The sequence below is a fragment of the Megalops cyprinoides genome, chromosome 19 (genome assembly GCF_013368585.1).
Source record: "Megalops cyprinoides isolate fMegCyp1 chromosome 19, fMegCyp1.pri, whole genome shotgun sequence".
Lineage (NCBI taxonomy): Eukaryota > Metazoa > Chordata > Actinopteri > Elopiformes > Megalopidae > Megalops > Megalops cyprinoides.
The window spans coordinates 6,074,490-6,087,614 of record NC_050601.1 but is presented as its reverse complement, the minus strand read 5'-3'; the positions used below and the strand labels follow the sequence as shown (position 1 = coordinate 6,087,614).

General features: G+C 43.8%; 1 protein-coding gene across 1 annotated transcript in view; it reads right to left on the bottom strand.

Annotated features, from left to right (window-relative positions):
- Positions 1-5,226: 5,226 nt before the first annotated feature.
- LOC118794540 (voltage-dependent T-type calcium channel subunit alpha-1I-like) overlaps positions 5,227-13,125 on the bottom strand; it is a 114,093-nt gene continuing 106,194 nt past the window's right edge. Inside the window, exons 32-36 of the mRNA XM_036552799.1 lie at positions 10,696-10,842; positions 8,330-8,464; positions 7,523-7,676; positions 6,719-6,942; positions 5,227-6,307 (exon numbers count right to left, since the gene is read on the bottom strand). Of these exons, the coding sequence (XP_036408692.1) occupies positions 5,660-6,307; positions 6,719-6,942; positions 7,523-7,676; positions 8,330-8,464; positions 10,696-10,842 (1,308 nt within the window). The 3' untranslated portion in view covers positions 5,227-5,659. The remainder of the gene's footprint in view (positions 6,308-6,718; positions 6,943-7,522; positions 7,677-8,329; positions 8,465-10,695; positions 10,843-13,125) is intronic.

The window sequence follows — 13,125 nt, the reverse complement described above, 5'->3', positions numbered from 1 at the left end:
TTTACTTTACACTTAATGTGCTTTTTGCTTATTAAATTAATTTATGTAGCACAAAGCTCACATTCCATATCATTCACCTGCAATGTTACACATACCTTTTTGTCTTTACTGGAGCAGTTTGGAGTAAGTGGCAAAGATCCGATCTGATAACCTTCTCATTACAATTCAAATTCCCTGACCCCTCACTACATTGCCCATCCTGTCATTAGTACATCCTTCTTCTGTGCCTCTTTTAAAGCTCAAAATCAATATGACACAATAATAACTAAAAAAAAAAAAACCACCTCAAACCGCTGTGGACAGCCTTGCCTGCTGACAGGAATAGTTTTGCATACATAATATGCTGCTGTGCCGAAGACTATCTGGCTCCAGGTGCAAAGCACAGAGCTTTAAAGGTGTGATAAACTACCTGACCAACTGGCGACCTTCAAAGGGATCGGGCTCTCATATGGCCCGAGCTTTCAGATCCACCCCTTGGCCCCCTCCCCTTCCAGCTGCTGCCACATGAAGGCTACCGGTGGGAAAAAAGGGACTCACGACTGACCAGATGAAAAGAAAAGGCATGCTTACTAGCAGCCGCACATTCAATTAGCATGGTACCGGGAGAATCAGAGGGAAATGCAATGCTATGCAAATTGACACCTGCTTTTTTCTGCGTCGGGTTGAGCGGAACATTATAAACGGAGGACTTTTCTTTCCAGTCTACCTTCACTCCTCGGTGCCTCGCCTCGGGTTTATGTTCAAACGGAATGCTTGATCATTTCTCTTATAGTCAAATCCAATCTCTCACATGTGTGATCCTGTGTTAAATTCAGCACAAACAGGCAAACTATACACATTCCGTGAAAATTCTTAGTGTAAGGTTGCAAGTTCAATAAGCAATACATACCGAAGAAAATCAAACTATTTCTTCTTATTACACTCCAGAAGAAAACCAATGTATTCAAAGCCTGTGTCTGGTCAGACTCTCCAAGGATCTTTGCCATCACAACCCCCTTACAAGGTCACAACTTTAACCTGACTAGACACATGGGTTGAATGAATAAGTCTTCTTTTCAAGCATAATTGCACAGCCAGCGCACAGGTTTGATTTTGCTTTCGAATGTTTAAATTCAGCACGGCCGTGAAAAGAAGTCGTCTAATCATCTCATTCGCAGACAAAACGGCTTTGGCGCGCTGAGCCTCTCTCTGGAGCCGAGGGGTCGTGTGTGCCATACCGAGACAGCTCAGGGAAAGAGCTAATGAGCTAAATATGCTTCGACCTCATTCAGATAGCAGCCGCTTACAATAGCCCCAGGCAAACCTGTTACAGCCAGTGCTCTCACACTCCTCAGAAACACTGCAAAGCCACTGCTTGCCTCAGAAGAGACAAACAATACTGACACAAGCCCCTCAGTTCAATCAAGCTCACCCTGGAACCAGACAAGTCACTTTGATCTAAATCCAAGCGAACAAAAGAAATTCCGCATTACAATTTCAAATGTGGTAAAGTTTCCTGTTTCAAAAAAAATTGGCTCTTGTCATTTAATTTACGGCTGTTAAGAGCTATGCAATCCAACTAGGCAGAATTCTGAAGTGGTCAAACACTAAAAGCGCCTCAGGGCAAAATGCCAGGGCAAGTTACACATAATGGTGTATCAACGCTGTATTTCTTCTGACGGCAAACACTTCAACAGATGACAGAGCAAATGAATCCTACTATCGGTCTGTTCAAATATGTATCCAAATGTGATGAATTATTTTGGTGGAACGACAAAAGGGATGGGGATCCGGATCGACGGTGGGAACCAAAGTGCCCGTCACCATGGCAGCTTTTAAGGCTGGCTTCTGATCCCAGATCAGGGGGGATAAGAACACTCAGAGGTAATGTGCCCTGGGGCAAGTATGACCCTGACTTAGCTGTGACGCGACTACGCCCGATTCTGCATCTCGTGTGCGAGCTGATGCGCTAGCGTTGTGTGGTCAGAACACAGGGGACACTCAGGACAGTGGAGGCAGGGGCGGCGGTGGGCTGCGTCACCGCTGTGTTCGCGGTCGCTTCTAACGGAAAACTAATTTGCACGTTATCAGGTCAGTCAGTCTTGAAGCAGAGACAAACGGGCAGAGGCCGTGAGAATTTAGGTCCCCTCTTTCACAATACAACCACGCCGATCCCCATATAGTTACCATTCTACAGCTCCTCTTCTCTCACGTCAATACTCACAGAAGTGAGATTAGAAGAGCAGTTCTGTTACTGATTTATTGAGTAAATCAGTAACAGAACCTGTATGGAGCTGCAGGCAAATACTGTGCATCTGACAAGCATATCTGTACACATGTGTGTGAGCTAAATAAGAGGTTAGGGTCGGGGTTGGGTAGAGATAATGTTTGGGCTGTGGTTCTTTTTAGAAGCAGGGATATGGCAATTCAGATGTGAAATCACACATTGCAAACATGTGTACAACATCAGCAACAATAAGTGTACATACATACAGTACATGCACACATCCTGTTGACACACATGTATGTCAGAACTTAATTACCTTTATAAATGACTAAATTAATATAAACTTCTACCAGCTGTTTTACCAATTCCACCAGGGTCTGTCTCTAAATCCCTACCTGACTCCTGAACTCATTTTTGTAAAGCATTTTTGAACCTGTCTGAAACAGTCCCTTCATGCATACATGCTACAAGTCAATACCGTGCCTCTCCGACATCTGCAATAAGAAGGAAGACACTGACGTCAAAACACCATTCTGAGGATTTTTACAGAGACAAAATGATAAAAGCTCTCTGTCCCTAAGAAAACGCATGTCAGTACCATTGGTTAACAAGGCAAACATGCAGTGTAGGACATTACAGAGAGGGCAGGTGCACGTACTATGCTGCAGAGATGGGGATTACATCTCAAATCAACAATCCGAACATGTCAGCAGTTTATAGTTCAAAATGCTACTAAGAATGACTTAAATCTCTGAATAATCACAGTTCCCCAGTACCAGTCCTGAAGAAACCAAACCAGGTTTGCTTTGTCTTCTATAGCCCTGAGTTCTCACTGATTTCGCTTGTGTCAATTTAGACCGCTGTTGGCCAAGGCCTTTAAGCAGTAAACCTAAGTATTAAATTGTCTATTTGACAGGGTGTGATGTTTGATCTTCAGCTCTGGAAGACAGGAATACAACAGCAGAGTACTGGAAAGTGGGGTGCTTTGATATGTGGGAAAAATATTGGTAATAAAATGTAGTTAGGGCACACAGTCTATGCAGTCCTGTCAGTCATGTGTTACGACATGTTCATTGCCTATGTTTTTTTTATAATAAACAAGGATTTTTTTTTTTTCCTCAAACTAAAATGGCTCCTTCAACATCTCCTATGCCTCATTTTCACCTGCCTTCTAACTGTTTACCTATACACCACGACCAGGACAAGAAGACAACTCATGTTTACCAACAGACAGTACTGTTGTTGAGGGTTCAGCTTGAATAATACACAAAGGCTGGTATGATTGCTAACTTAAAGTCCCACAAGTTTTTGTGGATGAATGGTTTCAACTGACTGCGTTGCAGTGCAATTCATGAGCTCTATCACCTCAGTTCTTTGCATCACCTCAAATATCCTAACTGACCAGGTATAGTCTAATTTTCCACACATTTACATTAAAATAAATAGCTTTTTATTTGAGTGTCATACCTAAGGGTTTAACATACGCTCAATGTGTTTATTAATACAATAATTGTTTAACACTAATTTAGGATTAACAGGGACGTGAGAGGAATGAGTTCATGAAGTACTCTTTTATTGAAAAAAAGCATCCACAACAAGTCAATAACCATGCTACAGAACATCAATGTATAATCAATGATAATCATTGGTTGTTGAATATCCAATAAACCTCACTTTGCAGTATGACACTCAAATGAAAGCTTCTAAAGTGACCATCAACCTTTGCTGGTTTAGCATATGATGCAAAAATAAATATAAACAAAAAAACAAACAAAACAAATAAATACATGAATATAGCAGAATAAGTTTCCCACATCCAAGAAAAGTCTCAGTGATATGAATCCCTCCTTGTGCTGAATTGCTTTGGCTGTTCCATACTTCCTGCTCCTCCTCCTGATAAAAACACCCACACTCCAGAGGGAACATTAATCTGCAGTTGCAGGTACTCTGGGAAGCCTTTTCTTGGTGCAGCCAAAACATTTTTTGTTTTTTTTTGCTTGATTGATCCCGCCTCACCCCACCTTACAAAAAAGGATTTTTTATTTTCACTTTATAAAACTTGGAAGCCACTTGCAGAAAGTTAGTAAATCAGACAGAGAAACCACACTGGTAATTTTGCTTTTTCAACTTCATCTTTTCATCTTTAAAAATGATTTACAAAATAAAAAAAAAAAAAAAAAACAGAATCCAGCACTGGCACCAGCAGATCTCTGTACGTTTTAAAATTCTCTCTTGAAGAGCCATCTCATCTTGCAGATGAAGCCTTGCTTCGGAAAGAAGCACACTCCTCTCTGTGATCCTTCTTCAGCACAAACTGCGTGGCGGGAGACACAGGAGTGAACACCGATTCCTCTGACATAAACCCGGCACTGCCAGCACTTTCCATCACAGCAGTGCACACACCGCCCCCACCTCCGCCCCAAATATGCACATAATGTTCTCATTTCCTCTTCCTGCGGGGATAGACATTTCCTCTTCCCGTGGGGACTGACTGCGGCTGTGAGTGTCTCCCATTGGGAGTTTTCATCCTCCGGCGCTCCAGTCTTACTCTCTTCCAGGCCCAAATTTCAATGCCACGGACTCGCACATCTCTCAGGACACGCCCGTTCCAGACACCCTCTCCATGCATGCGGCACATCTTGAGACATCATCGCTTGTCTCTCCCTCCGCGCGCGCGGCAGGAACACTTCAGCATCAGCTCAACAGCACTTAACCGTGCTTTCCTCTCACCTCAGGAGGGGAACAGAAAGGGGGGTGGGTAGTAATTTAGCTGAAAAAGTGCATTTCCTGGCTACCCTAAGCATAGTTTCACATCGTACCATCTGCCACAACAAGTCTCTCCCTCCACCAGACACCAACAGGCCCGCCCTGATCCGCCACGTCTCCCACTGCACTTCTCCTCTGCTCCGTACCTTTGCAGTGTTCTTTGGAAAACAGGTGCCTGCCTCTGTGTGGAAAAGATCCCTGAACCACTGCCAATATACATAGGCTCTGCTAACTACTGTTTGTTTGTTGTTGGCTTTTTTTTTTTTTTAACTTTTTTTTTTTTTTTGCTTTTTGAACCACCATTAATGAAAATCGTTGAAAGCCCAACAAGGCTCTCCATGTCTTTTTTTTTTTTTTTGCATTCATGCTCCTTTATTGTTTTTATCCTCTTCTTTCAAACCTGTAATAGTCCTTTTGAACAGTACCTTTATATCCATATCCATATCTCACCAGAGAGACAATAGCCAATAGATCTCTGCTGTCTTCCCCCCTTTAAGGTTCATTGTAATCCCCTCGAAATGAAGATCTTTCAAAATCCTCCACTCCAGGGGATAAGCGAAATAGGGTTGCATCACAAAGGAAAGAGACAGGGGAACAGAGTTTACGGAACATCGTGTTTCAGACGGCTCTCCGGTGAAGGAGAGGGAAGAAGAGGGGGCCAATGGAGAGCAAGAAAAAGAGAATGTTTCATCTGTTTTTCCTAGCGGCCACTACTGTTGTCTGGCTTGTACTTTTCGTTTGTAATTCTGTCACTCCTGCCCCTCCACCTCTGCTCCCCTTCTCATCCGTCCAGGGGTTTAAGAGGTAACCCTGTGGGTCTGTGCCACAATGCTGCCGCCCTTCTTTCCCCCTTGTTGTTAGGTTAGCTTGATCCAGGCTACCAGTGCTGTTACATTTTTTCACCAGTGGGGGAGCCAGACAGCTGGGAGAAAGTAGTGAAGTCAAAGACAGGCTACTCAATGTCTCTGATAAATGTTCGCTGTTGCAGGCCTGACTAGATCCACATCCTCCGATCCCTATGCCCAGATCCTCATCAGAGGGATCTATAGAGTCCTGTCTGTTACAGCCAGGGCTGGTGCTGCCGCCACAGCTGCTCTGACTCCTTTGGTGCCCTCTTGTGGCCTGGAGGTTAAACACAGCCGGAGGGTTGGCTAAGGGGTGTACATGGGGCTCGAGAGTCTTTCCAGGGGAGCAGCTGGTGGCATCTGGGAGTGGGCAGATCAGAGGGAGATCTCGTGGGGGTGACACGCTGAAGCTCAAGCCCTCCTCCTGCGTGGTCTGCAGGCTGCCCTCTGAGCTCCCCGTAGCCAGAGACGAGTCACTGTGGGATGGATACTGAGGGGAGACAAGGGGAGGGGAGATGATGGGAAACATGCATTCAAAGACATTTAGATCTAAAGACCTATGCTTAAATGCTTGAAATTTGTTCCACAGACAATCACAAACAGTGAAGTTGTTGCATGTGTATGAATCTTTTTCCAAAAAAAATCTAGTTTGGGAAAAAAAAAAAAAAAAATTGGCTATTTTGAAGAATTTAAAATATATGATAGTTTTGATTTGTTTATAACACCTTTTTTGGCGCCTGCATAATTCCATTTGTTTTATTTCATAGGTTTGATGCCTTTATCATTCCAAAATGTGGAAAATAGTAAAATAAAAAAAAGTGTGTCCAAACTGGTACTGCACATGAGCAAGAGAAAGTGAAATAAAGTAAGCCTGGGTGTCTCTGCTGAATGTGACCTTTACCTGTGTGCCGAGCACCCTGCTGTTGGCCCCCGGGGACCGGAGTGAGGCCCAGGATGCAGGAGAGGTGAGCCTGGAGCCTCTGGCCCTGGACGCCCTCCTTCCCCCGGAGGCAGCCGGAGGGGCTGCAGAGGCAGGGTGGAAGAACTCTGCAGGGAGGTGGAAGAGACCGGGTGACCTGCCTCCCTCCCCACCTCCACCACTTTCACTACTGCAGAGAGCGCCACCTGGGGACAGGGATGTGCACTGCACTGTATCAACCACGACAGGGCCAGGCAGAGTCATTATGGGCTACATTTATAATCGCTCCAGTTGGCTGTTTGCCCGCATCAGTTTGAAAGTCCCTTTGTTTTTATTCACATCATATTTACATGTGTAAGTTAGCTTGCAGGCAGTTACCAGTTGGTTGTTTAGTAACCGAGGGTTAAAACAGCATGCGTGTGCATGTTTACATGGTGTCCTTACTTTGTCTTGCACCATGCAGGTTTGGTATACTGTTAAGAAACATGCCTTGTAACCTTATAACCTTATAACCTTGTTTCATGGTTCATTTCGCAGGTGAAGCATTGCTTTACTATCCTGGAACAAGGTATTTAACGCACATTGCTTCAGGAGATACCGGCTGGGTGACGTGTGCCCTGTAAACCACCCTGAATTAGGGCTTCTGTGACACAAATAAAACAGTAACCGTACCTTTTGAATTTTGTATCACTGTCTCGCACTGTTAAAATATTTGTTCCCTTTTATTATATTTTTGTCTTAGTGGGCAAGTCAGCGTTTATGGGAACAGGAAGTGAGTTGGAGCACCTGTGCCGTGGGAGGGGGTGTGCTGTGCCAGTTGGGGCTGATTTTGGAAGCCCGTCTCCAGCAGCGTCCCCCCTTCCTCTGTCCCAGGGCTGTGGGGCGCAGACTCGGTGTCCCCCTGCTGGCTGCTGTGGGAATCGCTGCTGCCCCTCTCATCCTGAGGAAACATGACACACCCCTTGGGAATCAGCCTATCAGGAATGAGGGGCGGGGCTTTTGAACATGCAGGAACGGGAAGGGGCCATTTATTGTGCTTAGTTTAAGAAAATAATTCGATGCATTTGTCATTTTAACGTTCCATGTGTTCGTATAATCTGCTCATCGCCTTACCCTTGATTTAACGAATTAGGAAAGCGATGTTCTTCATTGTGCACATCTGTTATCTGAGCAATTAACAGAACAGCCTGTTAATGTGCCTGTTTTTTTTTCAGAGCAGTGCTTCATTAAATCAGGTGAACACAATGCAGACGTGCAGCCACAGCAAATCGTGCTGGGAGCCAAAATAATCCCTTCACTCTAAGCACAGAGCAGACTAGGGTGGCCAAAACAGCCAGGTGAAAATGTAACTGGACGATTTTAACCCCAGTGGACTTTAACAGGATTTAGATCATGCATTTTTACTGAGTACCAGAAGTTCATGGTCATTCAAACGTGACAAAAAGCAACAAAGCACATAACTGTGAATGATGTGATAGATACAGCAGGGGTCTGAGATCAGTGGGAGACAGTGTTTGGGTGTTTCCTTCAGGTCTCAAGTATGACCCCACAGCATGTAGACATCATCACAGCTGGGCGTGTCACAGCTCCTACCTTGCCTTCTCTCACCAGCAGCTGGTACACGCTGTGCTCATCCAGGCTGAGGTCATCGGGCAGCGCCGGAGAAGAGGACTTGTCCGAGAGCTGCTCTGACCTCAGTGATGCCTGCTCCACCTCAGCCAATCGGATCTGCAGGTGGAGGAAGAGATTAAAAAAAAAAAAAAAAAAAGGGAGGGGCAGGCACCAGTTGAGTCACAGCGCACTGACTGCTGGATTTTAATAATGGGGGCAACATGGCATAGTTGGTTAAGGAGCAGGACCTGTAACCGAAAGGTTGCCGGTTCGATTCTCCGCTGGGGCACTGCTGCTGTACCCTCGGGCAAGGTACTTAACCCAGAATTGCCTCAGTAACTATCCAGCTGTACAAATGGATAACATTGTAAAGAACTGTAACCTATGTAAGCAGCTCTGGGTAAGAGCGTCTGCTAAATAATGTAATGTAATAATACGAGATCACAGATCTGAGCAAGAGGAAGAGGTTAACAGAAGTTCACCGCCTGTGTGCTGTGGTACATCAACCGGAAGGGGCGCCAGATCAAGTGACAGTAGGAGAAAGGAGGAGGAAGACACACAGAAAGGCATAGGAGGACAGAATGATAGAGTGTAAAAGATGTTTATTATTTAATTTCATTATTTTTCAATTAATAATGTTATTAGTCATCATAATTAACATCTGTTAACCTGCTTTGGCAGTACTATGTGTTGCTACGCCAAGCCAATAAAGCACAATTTGAATGAATCTTGGGGGAGAGGGAGAGACTGATTGTATCCGTCTATTGCTCTCTTCCTCTCCATCTTTATCAAAGAGAGAAATATTTATAATGTCATGTTTTCATTTGCAATAGGGAGATTAGGTAGGAAAGGGAGGGGTGATCCAAGGTCATGTCCTAAAATGCTTTGGCAACATGGAACAATGCCTGTCATTCAAATAAGCCGGTCTGAACTGGGAATGAATGCGAGAGAGAAAGACAGAGAGAAGGAGATGGAGAGAGAGAGAGGGACAGAGCAACACTGAGAGGGAAAAGAAGTCAGAGAGAATAGACAGCAAAGGGTAGGGAGAGAGAGAAAGACAAAGAGAGTGGAAGCACGATGAACTAAGAGAATGAGGATATGTGGCTGGAATGAGATATGATCTGTGAAGTGATTGAGAGGGACAAAGGGCAATATATCACTGACACCTGACTGGTCACTGTAACACAGTGAATAGAGCTGAAATCAAGACGCAAAAAGGGAATGTGCACGCTCCTGCAGGATTATTTTATGTGGGGATGTATTTATGAGTTTATTTAATGTGTAAAACACAGAGATTGTGCCTGTGTGTGTGTGTGTGTGCGTGTGCGCGTCTTTTCTTGATCCATCAAGTTTCCGGATGGAGAACAAGACAGGACAGCTAGGGGCTCATGGGTGTTTTCACAGAGCTAAAATGGCCGCTAAACCAGGCCATAACCTGGGCTCTCACAGATAGCAGAGGGAGGAATTAGGCAACTGAAGTGAGAGAGGAGAGAGGGGGAGCAGCACTGCATAAATCAGAGTCAGAAAAAGGGGGGGGGCTGGGGAGGGGGTGGATGGATTGATGGGTTGACATCTGCAGAAAGGCAGAAAGGCAGTCTGACAGGTACGGAGGTTCATGGCGGTATTATTAAGTGGACGCACAGAGGAATCCCCACGCTGACCTGTTCCGCTCCATCATAGTGATCGACAGAACCCACAGGGACAGCATCTGTGTGTGTGTGCGTGTGTGCATGTGCGCGTGTGTGCGTGTGCGTGTGTGCGCGTGTGCGCGTGTGTGGCCATATACGCATGCCTATGTGCATGTCATGTCCAGTTTAACCCAATCTGCATGTAGGTCATGTCCGGATTGAATGTATCATATTTAGAAATCTCCATGGAAAGGCTCCACTGAACAGATCCATCTTCAAGTTGGAAATCTCAAACTTTTGAGGTCCAACACCTTCTCAGTTTCTCTTTCACTGGAAACTGAAAGCCTCATCTGAGATTAATGTCTTAGCCTTCTTGTAAATTAAATTAAACATCATAGAGAAACATAGCTGTGGCTTGAAATGGTATTCACCACACCAAACTCTTAGGGGTTGGGACCTCTACATGTATGTATATATGCTTATCCTTTGTATATATGTATGTATGCTTATGTATATTTGATTTTGCATACATGTATTCAAATATATGCTTGCTTGTGTTTGCAAGTATAAGCACACATACGTATGTATGAATGAATAAATGAATGAAAGTGGTCTAAAACGGATCCGCATGATGTGAAAATGCCACGTTGTGAAGTGTGCTGAATGCATTAAGCCGCTGCACTGGCGGTGATGCGCGCTCACGCGTGCGACGGGCCGCACCTCCTGCGGGTGCCGCTTGCAGTCCTTGCAGATGGGGGGGGAGGAGTAGTGGTGGAAGACGGAGCCTGAGAGATTGTCGATCATCAGCAGCTCCCCCTCGAACGAGTCTTTGATTAGGAGGGAGACGCTGTCCAGCCAGAGGTTCTCCTGGAAGGCAAGCATTCTCCGGTCACTCACTCTGCATGCCAGCCAGCAAGCTATCTCTCCTTGGAACGCTCAGACGTGAGGGCACAATTTGCGTCCCAGTACCAGGTCTCTACAGCTACATTTCAGTGGACTTTTATTTCAACACCGTGAATGCATGGTCAAAGACAAATATGTCTGCTGCTCATCCGAATTCGTTGGGATAATACATAGTTTTTAATGTTTAATGAAAACATCAGCGTAATATTTTGTGACCACTTTTTCAAAATCCATTCTAAAAATAGGCGGTGATAGTAATTTGCAGGCCTCACTATATTTCATGACACACGATAAATTACACTTGTTACACCAAATTACACTTTGTACTTAACTCTGCACAGTGAATTTAAGAGAGAGTTACCCACGACATCATTAGCTCAGAAATCAGTTCCTGAAAATTTATGGAAAATGTGTGAAAATTGAAAAATTGTCACTGGCTAGCATTTCTTAATTAAAATTAAGAACAAAATACATGGTGATCAGATTGAGTCTGAGCTTTATCAGGAGATGCATTTAACCGTGGTATATTTCAGTGTCCTCATGTGTAGGTGCAGGTAATAGACCTACAAGAATACAGGAGCACAATCTATGAGAAATAACAGCATGGTTATATCAGGCACACACAAGAGCCCAAAGGGCTCTATGCTGACATGTTTACACTTGACTAAGGTTCTTGAAGCCGGGTAGCCTGAATTGTTTCAATAAATATCCAGATACATAATTGGACAGTATGTCAATTGTAAGCCATGCAGTAATAATAATTCATAGCCTTGCTTTATAATAGAGGAAAAAAAAAACAAAACAAAAAAACTTCCAGTTATTTGTCTCTCTTTAGAGATGTAATGAGAATTATCAGTCTGTGTTGCATAAAAAAAACAAAACTAATTCTTTCTAAATGATCATTGCTACATTAGCTCAAAGACATTCAAATGGAAAAAAGGAAAGAAAAAACACCTCCTTTCTCTTTTTATAATATGTGGCCTCTTTAAACCTTTGATGAGCAAAAATGAATTAGCTATGCATTCCTGTTAACTTCCACTGCTCCATTTTAAGTGTGACAGAGTAAGGGAGTCAACCTGTGGCTGTATTTCTCCGAGTGCCTTTCTATTGAGGATATTTCTTGACTTGTCTTTTCATTGCAATTATTTTACTTAAAGATTTTGCTGGGTCAGCTCCCAAAAGTACTAGCTATATAAAATATAAACACAATTTATACTGAGGAGCACCTGAGGTGAAATTGCATTACTCAATGTAAGTGAGCGTTCCAGGGGGAGAGGTAACCATATTTGACTTGTGTCCTGTATTTCATCTTAATGTTGACCATAAAATATTGATTTCAACTTAAATAACTAAATTGCACAATGCATAGTTTTACATGGAGTGAAAATGCGAGTTTGTCTTTTTCCTTGCTTCATCACACACAATACTTTGGGGTGGTTGTACACTAACCTGAGCATGTTCATGCACACACACGCACACACTCACGCACACTCACAACACGTTAAAATCCCATCTGCTACCTGTGCAGACATGGAATACTGAGATCTGTTCCACTTGATCCTGGCTATGCACGCACGCACCCTCGCACCCTTACAGTGAGCTGGCTGCCTAGTTCCTGGCTGGTAGCTTCCAGAAATATAGGGCCACAGCTCATGGCATGACAGATACTGTCAGAGCAATGTAGCGTCTGTTCCTAAAAGGTTCTCATATTGATAATGTACATGCTTTCAATTTTTTACATGCATGTCTGCATTTGATATGAGTTTAAACAGATAGGTTGCCTACACAATGCTTACATTGGCAGCAAGGAATAAACCAATCTGTTTGTGGGGTGGCTTGCACAGGCATCTGCTTTCACTGTAATTCTGGTTAATCTTTAATAAAATTCTCTCTAACACTTAAACCTAGTCTGTGCAAATTATAAGAAGCTCACATCACAGCAAAACAGACTGTAAACAGAATAATGCGTGGAACATTTCAGCGGCGTGTTATTGTTTCTGCCGCAGTAACATTAATTTGTATTGGAGAACTTGCGAGGCAATCATCACAACTGTTGATATTCATTGATCCAGGGAATCAAATCTGTAATTTGTGACTTGATTTGTGGAAAATCACTGATGCGCAGGTGCAGAGATACGGCCCTCAGTGTTGGATGATCACCTCTCTAAATAAAACCTTGCACAAACAACGCTTCACTTTCTCAAAATGTTTTTCCCATAAGGCTCCTGAGGCTATTTACGGGAAAAA